We start from the raw sequence: 15,162 nt of genomic DNA, 5'->3' as shown, positions 1-15,162 counted from the left end.
CATAAATATGTGCAGACCCATCTCAGAATATTGGACATATGTGTGGGATCCATACCAGATAGACTATCACAGAATATGTATTGCATACAATGAAGCGCAGCATAAATGGTAACAGGTTTGTATGACTCACGGGTGAGCATTGTGGAGATAACTGAATTAACAGACACTTTAAGGCAGACGCAAATTATCCCGCAAACCATCCCATGAAAGCTTGCTTATAAATTTTCAAGATTCATCCATAAGTAAGGAATCTAGGAAAATACGACAACATGCTATTTTTTGCTTCTTGAGGTTGCAAAGAGAAGATTAGTCTGATCATAGCGCAAACAGAGATGTTAAAGCTGACATTTTTGCCATGTTCCACATGTGAATGGAGTGGGGGGAACCCAAATACTGATACAATGGGAAATAGTCGTTCCCATGCACTTTGCAGTGGTTTGTGGTGTATGGATTTGCTGTAGATGTAGAACAACACAGTGATAATCTTATTGTTCCTGCTCTTTGAGAAACACTATGTGTTCACTAATTGAAGAAAACCTAGATACAGTTCAGCTTACCGTTTTGATGGGTGAACGACTGTCTGTAAATTCAAAACGGGTTGTGTCACGGGTATGTCTATTACTATTACTGTTACTCTATTTACTGTAAAATTTGTATGTATCCTTTGTTACAGATGTTCTGCCTTCAACAATACTTTCCGACTTGTACGCATTTTTTGAGGAAGGGAGAGGCTCTGTGCTAGGAGCGTATACTCCAACTGTAGAAACAGAGTTTGGTGATGATGGTAAGTGTAACCATGAAGTATTGCCTGCCGTGGATTTGTATAAGTTATTTTTTTCACATCAAATATGCTACATATTTTTGAAGGTGACAAATCGGGTATTTTGTGTTTTCCACGTTCTTCTAAGGATACTTGGTCTTCTTAAATGTGCAGTCCTTACCCATTTTTGCTTTTGCAACATGTTTTCTTGATATTTTTATTTATTCTTATTGGTGTTACCAATAGGGACAACAGGGTGTACATATGTGGGAAACATTGTCTAAGGATACTGATTAAAAGTGTATATTGTTCTTTGGTATGCTGACTTTATTTTCTGATGTTATGTTTTATCTTTGTTCTTTTTGACAGCTGTTTGTTTCATTACCATTGTCAAGTTTTATTTTTGTAATCACAAGAGTATAACCAGTATATTCAGTTACATGTGTGTTATTGAATTATTACTGTGTGTATCGTGGAAGCATCCTATAAATTTGTGATTCCTGGAATACAGAGGAACACAGAAACTCCAAGCAATGTACAAAATCAAACTTTGACTTTGCATCTTGTTTGTAAATGAGTTCAAATGGAAAGGCAGCTTTTATGACCTCAAGATGATCTGCAGAAGCAGATTATTGATCTCCAAACTCAAGTTGCAACACACAGTGACATTAAGTGATTCCTGCAAACGGTGAGACAGACCATAAATATGACTAACAGTTCGCCTGCTGAAACCAGTGTAGTTTCCATATTATGAATGAAAAGTACAGATTCTGAAATTTGTACCGCAGAAACCAGAATAGAGGTTTACATTTTTTGAGTTGGCATTCACGCAAAACTATGTTACTAGTGATTACACAAAATTTGCCATGGCAGTTAACAGCTGAGACCAATCACTGTTGGACCGAGCGAGGCGGCGCAGTGGTTAGCACACTGGACTCGCATTCGAGAGGACGATGGTTCAATCCCGCATCCGGCTGTCCTGATTTAGGTTTTCTGAGATTTCCCTAAATCGCTCCAGGCAAATGCCAAGATGGTTCCTTTGAAAGGGCAAGGCCAACTTGCTTCCCCGTCCTTCCCTAATCCATGAGACCGATGACCTCGCTGTTTGGTCTCTTATCCCAAACAACCCAACCCCAATCACTGTTGTTTTGGGCATAGCTACTTCTGGAACAGCAGTACATCCATTTGAAGGACACTGTAGTTAACAGAATGTTAAACCAGTAGACCAACACTAGCAGCAAGTATTTCAGATTGAAAGTATCGCCCATAGAACACAGTTGGATTTCGAATGCCACCTAAGAAACATTGTTAAGAAAGAAGCAATGTTGCATGTAAGGCTACATCATGTTCGGCACACACATCTACCGTTACTATTAAAAACAGCTGTGGCAAAATGTGAGAAACTGTGGCAACATCCGAGAAAAGAGATATCAAGTCTTTACTATCAGAAGCAATGAAGTTCATGCTATGACTGAAGAAGCAAACACTTTGGTGGTAACAGAAGCAACTAAAATGTTAGCTTGGGTGAGACTGGTGCCATACGACATGAGAAGCAAACAAACATTAGTGAACAGCTCCAAAGTCTGCAATGACAAGTGGGGAACACTGAAGAAGCAGTTATTGGCGTTGATAGTCAATAAACAGGTCCACACCAGGCAAGGTGAAGAGGATAGTCACTCATTCCACCAACAGAACCAAATGGATGGCCAGATGGCACAAGGGAAACAGCATTATCTGGTGTGCTGGTATCACAGGCATTTCCGTGGTCTTGCCACAAGGTGCACATCTCCATGCACATTCCTAAATGAGCTCAGTGGTCTGTAGTGGATGCAATGGGTTTCCCTGTTCCACAAAAGTACCAAATCATAAATGAAGGAGCCATCATTAGTCCCGGAAGCACCATTGATGACATATACAAAATTAACCAAGACACAGCATTGAAAATTGACCCAGTTGTCAGTGACAGATTGATCATAACACAAGTGCAGCAAATCAAACATGTTCGTTACGTTATTGATATTTTTATGGAATGGACAGGCAACTAACCATTGCTACCTTATCACCTAAGGCTGAGATTTAAGTATGCTACCATACAGATAGAATGCAACTGCACTAGTGGGCGCATCTCTCCGCATTACTGTAGCTAATAACCCGTCCATTACAACATATGGTGAATGTGAAGTAACAGTTGAGCCGGATTTCAGTTAAATGTTTAAATTTTTTTATTCCAGTCTTTGATCACATTATAAAGTCCTTCGATGATGACCAGTTTCAATCAGTAATGACCATCTTCAGGTAATCTGTTCCACTGCACAGAACCCTGCGGTGCGTCTTAAATATACATTGCTGGCCATTAAAATTGCTACACCATGAAGATGACGTGCTACAGATGCAAAATTTAACTGACAGGAAGAAGATGCTGTGATATGAAAATGATTAGCTTTTCAGAGCATTCACACAAGGTTGGTGCTGGTGGCGACACCTACAATGTGCTGACATGAGGAAAGTTTCCAACCGATTTCTCATACACAAACAGCAGTTGACTGGCATTGCCTGGTGAAATGTTGTTGTGATGCCTCGTGTAAGGAGGAGAAATGCGTACCATCACGTTTCCAACTTTGATATAGGTCGGATTGTAGCCTATCGCGATTGCGGTTTATCGTATTGCGACATTGCTGCTCGCGTTGGTCGAGGTCCAATGACTGTTAGCAGATTTGGAATCGGTGGGCTCAGGAGGGTAATACGGAACGCCGTGCTAGATCCCAACGGCCTCGTATCACTAGCGGTCGAGATGATAGGCATCTTATCCGCATGGCTGTAACGGATCGTGCATCCACGTCTCGATCCCTGAGCCAACAGATGGGGACGTTTGCAAGACAACAACCGTGTGCATGAACAGTTTGACGATATTTGCAACAGCGTGGACTATCAGCTCGGCAGAAGACCATGGCTGCGGTTACCCTTGACGCTGCATCACAGACAGGAGCGCTTGCGATGGTGGTGACCTCAACGACGAACCTGGGTGCACGAATGGCAAAATGTCATATTTTCGGATGAATCCAGGTTCTGTTTACAGCATCATGATTGTCGCATCCGTGTTTGGTGACATTGCGGTGAATGCACATCGGAAGCATATATTCGTCATTGCCATACTGGCGTATCACCCGGTGTGATGGTATGGAGTGCCATTGGTTACACGTCTCGGTCACCTCTTGTTCACATTGATGGCACTTTGAACAGTGGATGCTACATTTCAGATGTGTTAAGACCCGTGGCTCTATCTTTCATTCGATTCCTACGAAACCCTACATTTCAGCAGGATAATGCACGACCGCATGTTGCAGATCCTGTATGGTCCTTTTTGAATACAGAATATGTTCGACTGCTGCCCTGGCCAGCACATTCTGACTGAAAACGTCTGGTCAATGATGGCCAAACAACTGGCTCGTCACCATACGCCATTCACTACTCTTGATGAACTGTGGTATAGTGTTGAAGCTGCGTGGATAGCTGTACCTGTACACGCCATCCAAGCTCTGTTTGACTCAATGCCCAGGCGTATCACGGCCGTTATTACGGCTAGAGGTGGTTGTTTTGGGTACTGATTTCTCAGGATCTATGCACCCAAATTGCTTGAAAATGTAATCACATGTCAGTTCTAGTATAATATATTTGTCCAATGAATACCCATTTATCATCTGCATTTCTTCTTGGTGTAGCAATTTTAATGGCCAGTAGTGTACATTCTGTACTTAATTTTTCTCATAGAACACAAATCAATGACATAAACAAACCAAAGATTGTGTTCGGTGAGAAAAATTAAGTAAAAAATGTATACTGCAGGGTTCTGTGCAGTGGAACAGATTATCTGAAGATGACTGAAACCAATCATCATCGAAGGACTTTATATTGTGACCAGAGACTGGAATTAAAACATTTGTTTTGTGTTTGAGACTATGTTGCAGCTTGTGAGACAAATTTAAATAGAGGTTCTTGCGAGCAAATGTTATTCAATCAATATTTGATGTGGGTTTCTTTCATCACCAAGGACTGGAAATAAACCACTGTATAGCAGAGATTAAGATGGGCAATGAGGTGGTCACAGGTAATATAGGCAAATGTGCTACAAATACCACCAGCTCGCCCCATAATTTTATTGTACCAGAGGCCAGTTATCGGCCACCTAGTTAAAGTACTGCATACCACAGTGCACCATATTGAGAAAGCACCCAGCATTCAGTCTCTCGATGACAATGGAGATTGGCAGTTGACCGTTTTTCCATGACAAAAGCAGAATTTGAAGAAATGTTATAAATGGATATTTTGTGCAGATCTGACAGCCTGTGGGCTGGAAAGATGGAACCAGGAGACCCTGTGAATATTACTGCACTTTGAATGCACTTACCATTTCAGCTGCTACCCAATCCCTAATATAGAGGATTTTGTGACTGTATTACCCAGAACTACAGATTTTAGCATAATTTATTGTAAAAAGGCTTATTACCTGATTCCTGTGGCAGGAGAAGACCTCACCAAGACCACAGTGATAACACCTTTTGCTGTTTTCTAGAGTATCTTTGCATGCCATTTGGTGTAAAAAATACCACCCATTCATGGCAGACTTTTATTAATGAAGTGCTGTGGAGGCTGAATTTCTGTTTCGTCTGTCGAGATGATATGTTGGTATTTTCCTGTATGGCAGCATTATATGAAACACCTCAGTGCAGTATCTGATGACATATGAAAATACAGTTTAATAGTAAATGGCATAAATTATGTTCTGTGCCAAAAACAAGTAACGTTACTCAGCCATACGGTTTCTGTGTTAGGTATTTGTCTACTTAGAAAGAAGATAGCAGTCCTTAAAAACATCCCATGTCGAACCGATTTTTCAGTAGCTAAGAAGATTCTTTGGTATTGTTAACTTCTACTGCTGGGAGCAACAGAGATGTAGGCACCGCTGACAGCATCACCCACAGATAACATAGCTGCAGTCCCCCACCCCACATCTTGGCACCATGGCTGCCACAGTTGCAATATGTCTTTGAAAAGGTAAAAGCCAGTTTACAGAAAGCAGTTCTCTTAACTCATGAGGTCTGTAATGCACCATTAGCAGTAGTGATAGATGCTGCCCAGCGAGCTATCATCGCAGCTGTCCGTCAACATGTTGAGAAGTGTTGGAAACCTTAAGGTTTTTCCTTCTGGGAACTGATGTTGGCACAAACCAACTGGAGTGCATACGACTGAGATCTGCTGGCCCTTTCTGAAGCAGTGTGGCATTTCTGCTCTCATGTAGAAGGGAGGCCATTTATAGTCTGTTTGGGCCCTAGATCAATTATGATCACTTTTAAAGAGACTCGAGGTGTGTTGTTCTCCCCGACAACCAGAGTTTATCGTTCAATTTATGACAGGCATAAGATACATTAGGGAGACACAAAATGTCACCAATTGGGATTGGTACTATTACTTGTACACTAAACTACAGTCAGCTGAGTGTGGTGCAAGCCAGAGACAAACAGCTACAGGAGCAATTACAAATGAATTTCAGCTACCCCCTAGTTCAAAGAAGTACAGTTAATAGGTTCAAAAGACCTAATTTGGTGTGGTGTGTGTTGATTCACACCAAGACCATTTATGACTGAAATGTTGCTTAAAGCAGTATATGACAGCATTCACAATCCTGTCCAGTGCAAAAGCCACCGTTAAGTTAATGACAGAGCAATTTTTGTGGCCCAGCATTAAAATGACTTTCGCCAGAGTGATCGAGAACATATGTAACATGTTAACAGTACAAAGACACACACACTGCCAGTGGGAGAATTTCCAATAGCAACAGGCTTTTTCTCCCATGTACACATAGATCTTGCGGGTCTGCCTCCACCATCAGAGAGGTGTCAGTTTATTTACAGCTATTGGTAGATAAATTTGTTGTATGGGTGCGATACCAGTCAGTACACCTTAGTGGAAACAGCAGCAAGTATATTTTGTCTGTCCATTTCACTATGGATCAAGGGTAGCAATTTGAGTTGCCACTGTTCCTTGAATTGTCCAAGCACAGACGAAGGTCAGTGGCTGGGTCGCCATTTAACTATATATGAAGATAGTAATGGTTCTCGAAAGAGCAGATACCGTTGATGACCGTACAGCTTCTCTGGCATAAATGATAATTAATTGAAACCCTCAGCTGCCAACAGGTGTTGTTGACATACCTTGATGGGGACAGCTGAAAATGTGTGCCCCGACCGGGACTCGAACCCAGGATTGTCTGTGCGAGTGCGCACAGGTTGCCCGAACTCTTACGGGAATCATCAACTTAAGTTGGCGCGAGTAACGAGTGGATGGGCAAACTATCTATTAGGAACATTACGTATGTGGGTCGTGGACAGTTGGGAATAGGGGTCTCACGGGAAGCATGCAAGGGATAGGTCCCTGCAGTTGCGCTATTCACCTGTTTCCTTGGTGGCTCAGATGGATAGTGTGTCTGCCATGTAAGCAGAAGATCCTGGGTTTGAGTCCCGGTCAGGGCACACATTTTCAGCTGTCCCCATGAAGGTATGTCAACAACACCTGTTGGCAGCTGAGGATTTCAATGAATTATCATTTACATCAAGATCTGTTGAGAAAACAATGGACTACGCTATTGCGCAAAGTTGCAATGATATGTCATTTTGTTCCAATGATACTAACTATCAAAGAGTGTCTACATTTTTTTGGGAATCTCTCTATATTGTTGGGAGCACATTAGTGAAGATGGGAAAACTCATGTTTGAGTGGAGTTGCACAATGCAGAAACAGTGTACCTAGGTACTCCTGAGAATGTGGCCAACGAGCAAATAATTTATGGCGGACCTGGACATGCACAATAGACCGCTGCTGGCCGCTCGTCTGCCTGTGGGTCTTAGTATAGCAAACAGTGTCCAGAGACGGTCAGGGTGGGCCCTGGTCATGATAACATTTCATCGACAGCCATCTCTGGATATTTCTATTTGAGGGTTTTGCTTTTTCAATGGTGAGTGCTGTCTTGCAATTCTGTATATGTTGTTGCTTATGGTCCCTGGGACTCCCTCATCCCCAGGAGGGCATGAGGGAAACAGTTATGAAGATTCTTGGGAATTTTTTTCCCCACTGTTACCTGAGTATGGGTTTCTCAAGGGGGTTATTCAGCAGCTTTCATTGAAGGCGACATGCAACTCTCGATGGTGAGACCCTGGGAACTGATTTACATGCTTCCAATTGGCTGTTGTGTTAAGCCCTTCTGCTCACTGCCTATTTTCTGTATGAGATTTGCGAATCCAAGGTGTAGAGAAAAGGAGTAGAAATTTTTCTGGTGGCCTTGGGAGTATTTTCACTACTTCTTGATGTTAGTTTCTGGACTCTGGCTGTGTGCCTAGTCATAGACAGTGTTGGATTTAGTTTTGGTGCGACTCTGACTTCTCATCTGCACTGTGTTTCTTGTGAAGATGATTATGAGTCCATGCAGCCAGTGCACTCCTGGCAACAGGATCTGCAATTAACTGACTTTCTGGCTCAGGTCAGCACTACTCTCTCTTGCTTTGATCACTCTAGGACATGGTAGAGCGGCACTCGCAGTTTACCTCTATCTTTTCAGGGCGTATGCCAGACAGAAGCTAGGTAGGTTTAATGTCTGGCCATAACTTCAGATAGTGTTTTGATACAATACTGTAACATTCCTAATGTCATGCAGCTTCTTTTCACTAAACCATTTAAACTTGTTTATATTGTTCCTGTATACAGCTTAACCATTCCGTTTTAGTTCTTGTAAGACACAATCAGATGTAAATTTACAGAATGTCTATGGAATATTTCTATTTCATATCGTCTTCTGTCTGTGCTCCATTGATATTCATGCTATCTCTTTCATATGTTACGTCATAGTTGAGATCAAGGATTATGTGCCACAGCCATGTTATTGAAATTAATCGCACATAAGTTTCATAATCATTTAAATTCAGTGCAAGTTCATGAGTTTTATTCGTGTTTGACTTTTGTGTGAGCTAGCATGTCACAGACAAAACTTCTTGTTTGTCCACTTGTTTCATGGGGTGATTTTGTCATTACTCTTGATTTGGGGTGATAAATCTGCAAGTCTTGACCATTTGCATCCATTCGAGTATTTGTTGAAGAGATGTTTGGGCTGTACCAGAACTGAATTCTGGCAGTCTGTGGCTTTGTTGGTGTGTACTGTTGCTAAGTTCATTATCAGTGTGAGAGATAGTGTTTGACATCAACATTTATGTTGGAACCAGTGTTGTCACACAACCCTATGTTGCATACTGTGGATTCCCAAATAATGCATCACATTTAATTTTGTCCACATTTGTCATTGAAAAAGTTGATTCTCAGTTGATTCAGGCATTGAGTTTCCAAGCTTTTAGTACATTTTACTCTCAGTTTATGCAACACTAATCATTTTTTGTTTGATAATAATTTGACTTCCTGTTGTATTTTTGGTTACATATTCCTTGGATATGCAGGTGTTGACAGTCAGTAGTATTAGTAGATACATAATAGTTTTGCTTTCATATACTGCCACATTGTAACCACAATCAAGTCATAATCCAAAAGCAAGCTTGTCAGTCAAGTACAACACTTACCACTGGATGAACATTTACTATGAATACCAGCATATTGACAGAATAGAACTGCCTCCTGGTTGGAGAGCCCTGCTGTTTATACAAACATTGAATATTCCAAAATATGCAAACATTATAATTGTAAGAGATTTCTGAGACCTTCTTGGAATGATAAACACTAAGTAATAAATATTTGCTGGTGAACGGATATGAACTGGTGGCCTGCGACATGCCAGCAAGCGATGGTAACCACTACTCCACACTGCTTTCAGTGGAACTTGTGGCAGTATAGCTGTCTCTCTTCAATCATTGTGATATACTTTTGCTCTGACTGCAGTCTTTCTCAAATAAGCCTGAAATGAGGTGCTTTTTCCATGATACCCTGCGCACACCACCTGTTGTAACCTTCCGTCACCCTCCGAACCCCCGTAACATCCTTTTCAAACTATATTATCAATGGGAACACCAGGTTGGAGTATACCCATTGAGCTTTCAGCCGAAGCTTTTTTTTTCAGCAAAGAAAACACACACACACACACACACACACACACACACACACACACACACACCTAATGCACATGACTGCTTCCACTGTCATCTCCAACCAGAATGTGACTGTCATGTGAATAGGAATCTGGAAGGGGGTGGGGAAGGGGAAGTAATAGCAGGATATGGGTGGGAGGAGAGACGAGTGCTGTCTGGGGAGCGTAGAAGAGCACTGTGTGAGGAGTGTGCAGGATCTAGATGGCAGCCTGATGAGACTAACTGACGCAGCATTGGGAGGGAGGATATGGGTGGCCCAGCCTCTGATGGGTTGTAGGATAAGCCTGTGACAGGACTGAAATGGAAGTGCTAGGTGGGTCGATTGAGCTGGTCTTCCACTTGGGCCTTCCACAGGGATATGATCCCTGTGGAAGGGGTTGGGATTGGGAGTGGTATAAGGATGGACTAGGATTTTGTGGAGATTCAGTGGGTGACAGAACATCACTTCAGGAGGATTGGTGAGGATCCTGGAATGGATGTCTCTTATTTCGGGGCTTGATGATAAATAATCAAAGCCCTGATAAAGGATGTGGTTCAGTTGGTCCAGTCAGGGGTGCTATTCGGTGATGAGTGGACCACTCCTTTCTAGCTGGCTTTTAGGGGTGGTGGGAGGATTGGCAGGAGTGGGGTAATGGCACTGGAAATCTCTTCATGGGCTAGGTCCAGGGGATAGTGCCTGTCTGTGAATGCCTTGGTAAGACTTTCAGCATACTGGTTAACGGGAGTTCTTGTCACAGCAGATAGGCCATCCCTAGGTGCCCAGTCTGTATGGGAAGGATTTTTGGTGTGGAATAGAAGACAGTTGTCAAAATGCATATACTGATGGTGGTTGGTGGGTTTAATGTGGCTAGAGCTGCAGTTGGAACCATCAGAGTGGAGAAGGTCAACATCCAGGAAGGCAGGAAGGTGGCATGCTGCCTTGAGGAGGACAAGTTGAAGCAGATGTGGGAGAGAAGCTGTTAAGGTGGCGAAGGAATGAGGACAGAGTGTCTTACCCGTGAGTCTGTCATGAAAATATCATCAGTGAACCTGAACCTGAACCTGAACCTGACCTGGTATTTCGGGTTTTGGTTAGCTAGGAAGCTTTCCTCTAGATGGCCCATAAACAGGTTAGTGTAGGAGGGTGCCATGCTGTGCCTATGGCTGTGTTGTAGATTTGTTTGTGTACCTTCCTTTCAGATGAGAATTAGTTACATGTTAGGTAAAGTTAGTTGTGTGAGGAATGAGATAATGGGTTCAGAGTCTTAAAGGATACTGGGAAAGGTAGTGTTCAATTGCAGCAAGACCATGCGCATAAGAGATGTCAGTGTATATGAAGTGGCATCAACAGTGACCAGTAGGGAATCAGGGGGTAAAGGGTGGGGATGGTGGAGAGTTGAAGGTAGTGGTTGGTATCTTTGATGTGGGAGTCTAGATTACAGGCAATTGGTTGGAGGCAATGGCCAGTGAAGTCTGAAATCCTTTCAGTAGGGGCACAATGACCAGCTACAATGGGGCATCAAGGTTTGTTGGGTTTGTGAATTTTAAGGAGCATGTAGAAGGTGGTTGTGTACAGTTTCTTCCCTTCTCAATCCATTTCTCTCTTCACCACAATGACACCCTGCCATTTCCCCACACACTCCCAATCCTTCCATCACCCCCAAGAGCCATCTACAAAAGAGTGCTCCCTTTGTCACACAATACCATTCCTGACTGGAAGAACTAAACCGCATCTTTAATCAGGGCTTATTCATCATCATGCTCATTTATCATCAGGCCCTGAAATGAGGAACATCCTATCCAATGTCCTTTCCACCACTTTAAAGAAGTGTAATGTCACACCCCCCCACCCACCCCCACCCAATCTCCACAACTTTGTAGTCCATCCCTATGCCACTCCCAATCCCAATCCCCTCTCACAAGGATAAAATCCGGTGGAAGACCCAGGTACAAGACGTGCCCTATCATCCCACCCAGCACTTCCTATTCCAGTTCTGTAACAAACTTATCTTACATCATCAAAGGCTAGGCGTCCTGTGGCAGAAACCATGTCATATACCAGTTGCAACCCTAGCACAGCTTTTTATATTGGTATGAGTATCAACAAGCTATCCACCAGGATGTACGGCTAGCACCAAACTCTGGTGTGGATCGAAGCAGACCACCCTGTGAAAAAACAGGCAGCTGAACATAACATGCATGATTTCAATGGTTGCTTCACAACCTGGGCCATCTGGATCCTCTCCTTCACCACAAGCTTTGGTGAACTGCACAGACGGGAGTTATCCATACAACACATTCTCCGCTCCTGAAATGATCCTAACCTCAACCTGTGGGAACCTACTGTCCCCACACCCTCTGTCAAACAGTTTCTGCCCCCTCTGTCCTATTACCTCGTCTCTTTTTATTTCCCCTCAACCTTATTGTTTTCTTGTACTATCCTTCATTAATTTCTTATTCCCCACATTTCTCTGCCCTGTAGTGCTTGTCTGACTGACACTTCCATCAAACTGAATTCCTTGGCACTACAGAATTATCATTCGTTTTCATTTTAAAAAGTATTTTGATATGAGCAAACAACAGATGAACTACTTTATCTCTACTTGTCAACTATATTCTTGATGTGCTGAAACTGCGGGTCATTCCTCTGCCTCCAGCTATAACAATTTGTGGGCTGTCATCTACTGCCAGCACTGTTGAGATAGCAACTGCTGCTGTATCTGTCATTCTGTCTGCTAACTATGCAGTGCTTCTTCTTTTGTATCTACAATGTCTTTCTTCTTCTTCCTACGGGAGGATTACAATTCTTGTTGCAGTATCCTGCTTTTCCACTTTGTCACACACTGTTCTATCCTTCCCTTTGATCACTAGTCGACACTGTTCATTTGCTTATTTGTTCTTCACCTTGGCTCTCTTGTCAGCAGCTTTTTATATTTTCTGAGCTGTGATTCATTAATTGTGGCGGTGTGGTGTGTCGCAAAGATCAACTCACCTTCTGGTGAATCACTTTTCGCGCACGTGCCTCCTTTTAGTTATTGAAATGCAGTTCTCAGCTCAAAAAATGTCACCAAAAGTTTCTGAACTTGACACCGTGCATTAAATCGAACTCTGTTCCACACTTTACAGCACTTGTCGAACATTTTGGTACCGAAATATCACAAAATTAATAATTTTTGTTGAAGCACACATCAGTAGGTCTGATTGCTAAGAGATCCAAGCCCCGACTCTACTCATCTCTCTGCACAAATGAAGTTTCAAGTTCCCAAAATATGCACGAATATGCTAACTTCTGATTGGCAGAGAAACCTCATTAAAGATTACTATTCACATGGCAGTCACACTCCGGTCACAGCTGCTGGTGTTAATGGTCATGTGTGCTTGAGGTGTGCTCACTTGTGTCAATGTGTGTGTGTTTTCTTTGCTGAAGAAAGCTTTGGCCGAAAGCTACAATGTGTTACAGACTTTTTGTTGTGTCTTGTCTGTTACCCAATGAGTCACCTATATGGTGAGTAGCAATCTACCCTTTTCCTAATACTGTTGTTTTCAAACCATGTGACATTCCCAAACCATTATCCCTGAGTTCCTACTCACTGGATGTTAAGCTTTAACTTTTCATCGAAATTTCTTGTCCTGGAATCATTCCTGCTGTAACTCCCTTTCTCACGCTCAGAGCCATTACCACTTACTCCAACCCAATCAGTGATAATCCTACAGTATAAAAGGCAGAACAGTAAGTGATTCAACTTTTTTACCAACTTGCATTTAGTCATTCCATGGTATTTTGTATAGAAATGACCACTACCAAATCGGATGAGTACATGGATGTACATAGAATTGTTTGTCTTGTGGACCCACAGTACCCTATTGTTAAGTTTACTCTGTAGCTTGACTCATGGAACTGAGTATTTGCCATACAAAACCAGCTGTTTGGATCTTCCCTCCCAGTACTTGCTTCCCTGAGCTCTGGAGCTGTAAACTTTTTCTTCAGCGTATCTTTGCGCCCTGCCACTCTCCTGGACATGACTCCCCAATCCTCCTCTCATTATTATTATTATTATTATTATTATTATTATTATTATCATTATTATATGTATATTTAATCAATTTTTTATTACCTTTTTTTATCTGCAGCTCTTTCCCCATCAACTTTCTCTTCCCCTGTCCCACTCTTTGTGTTTTTCTGTCCCTTTCAGTGTTTTGCTGTCCCTTTCAGTTTTTAATTACATTGTCCAGTTCGCATTTCGTTTCTGTTTCTCTACTGTATATATTTCTCACTCCATCTTCATATCGTCTCTGGACTGATTCTGACACAGTACTTACCAGTATACTCTTTTAATCTCCTACTCTTTCTGATGCGAAATGATAGTTCCATAATCTAAGAGTAGTTTCTTTTTCATTTTTATGTGTATCTATCAGCAATTTTGGAATTCTCTCTCTCTCTCTCTCTCTCTCTCTCTCTCTCTCTCTCTCTCTCTAATGTTCTGGCTAATGTGGTTTCATTGTTTCAGGTGTTACAAAACAAATTCATGATGCTGCTTGGGATTCCTACGTTTCTGGATATTGTTTTATTCGAATGGCTCATGTTATTGCTAATAGAAAGTTTGAAATGTAAGTCTTACTTGAAATAAATATATTTATTTTTATGTATCAGTTTTAGTATCCTTTTTTTTCTTTTTACTATTTTCAGAATAGTACAGCAACCACTAACAAGTGTGGAACATTTTACATCCCTGGAAGACTTCAAAAATAAGATTAATGTCATCCGTTGTGCTGTATCTCATATAGTAAGTATTTCTTTCATAGGTGATATGTCTGCATGCGTTATGATCCATGGTCTGGAGCTACTGTCATTGGGTGGTAATCAAAATGTTCTGGATCCCAGTTTCAATCCCAACCACTACTTGAATTTTAAATAAAAATCATAGTCAGTGATGGTGGAGAGCCTCTGGAGTCATTCATTCTGCCAGTGTCCGTGTCAAAGATGACGGAGGAGTAGACGAGGGTCAGGGTGCCTTTTTGCCCTTGGGATTGGATAATGTCTCTGACAGGTGGAAGATTTAGCAATGATCTTTGGTGTGACCTCATAAGCTTGTGACTGTGTGTGAGATCACTCTCTAAGTTTTTGTATATTTTTAGGTTTCAGATACGTATTTAACAGTTTTGTGATAATATTTACTATATAAGTGACTTATTAGTGGTTTCTTCATTCACCTCTGCCGTTCTTGTGTTGTGACCTGATACTTGTGAGTGTTTCGTATCGAGCAACTCAACCTCTTACCTGTGTTT

At 41.9% G+C, this 15,162-nt stretch overlaps 1 protein-coding gene across 1 annotated transcript in view; it reads left to right on the top strand.

Annotated features, from left to right (window-relative positions):
- LOC126088125 (pre-piRNA 3'-exonuclease trimmer-like) overlaps positions 1-15,162 on the top strand; it is a 275,789-nt gene that overhangs the window by 137,359 nt on the left and 123,268 nt on the right. Inside the window, exons 6-8 of the mRNA XM_049906233.1 lie at positions 674-784; positions 14,385-14,484; positions 14,564-14,660. Of these exons, the coding sequence (XP_049762190.1) occupies positions 674-784; positions 14,385-14,484; positions 14,564-14,660 (308 nt within the window). The remainder of the gene's footprint in view (positions 1-673; positions 785-14,384; positions 14,485-14,563; positions 14,661-15,162) is intronic.

The sequence above is a fragment of the Schistocerca cancellata genome, chromosome 1 (assembly GCF_023864275.1).
Source record: "Schistocerca cancellata isolate TAMUIC-IGC-003103 chromosome 1, iqSchCanc2.1, whole genome shotgun sequence".
Lineage (NCBI taxonomy): Eukaryota > Metazoa > Arthropoda > Insecta > Orthoptera > Acrididae > Schistocerca > Schistocerca cancellata.
This window is presented reverse-complemented; position numbering and strand designations above follow the sequence as displayed.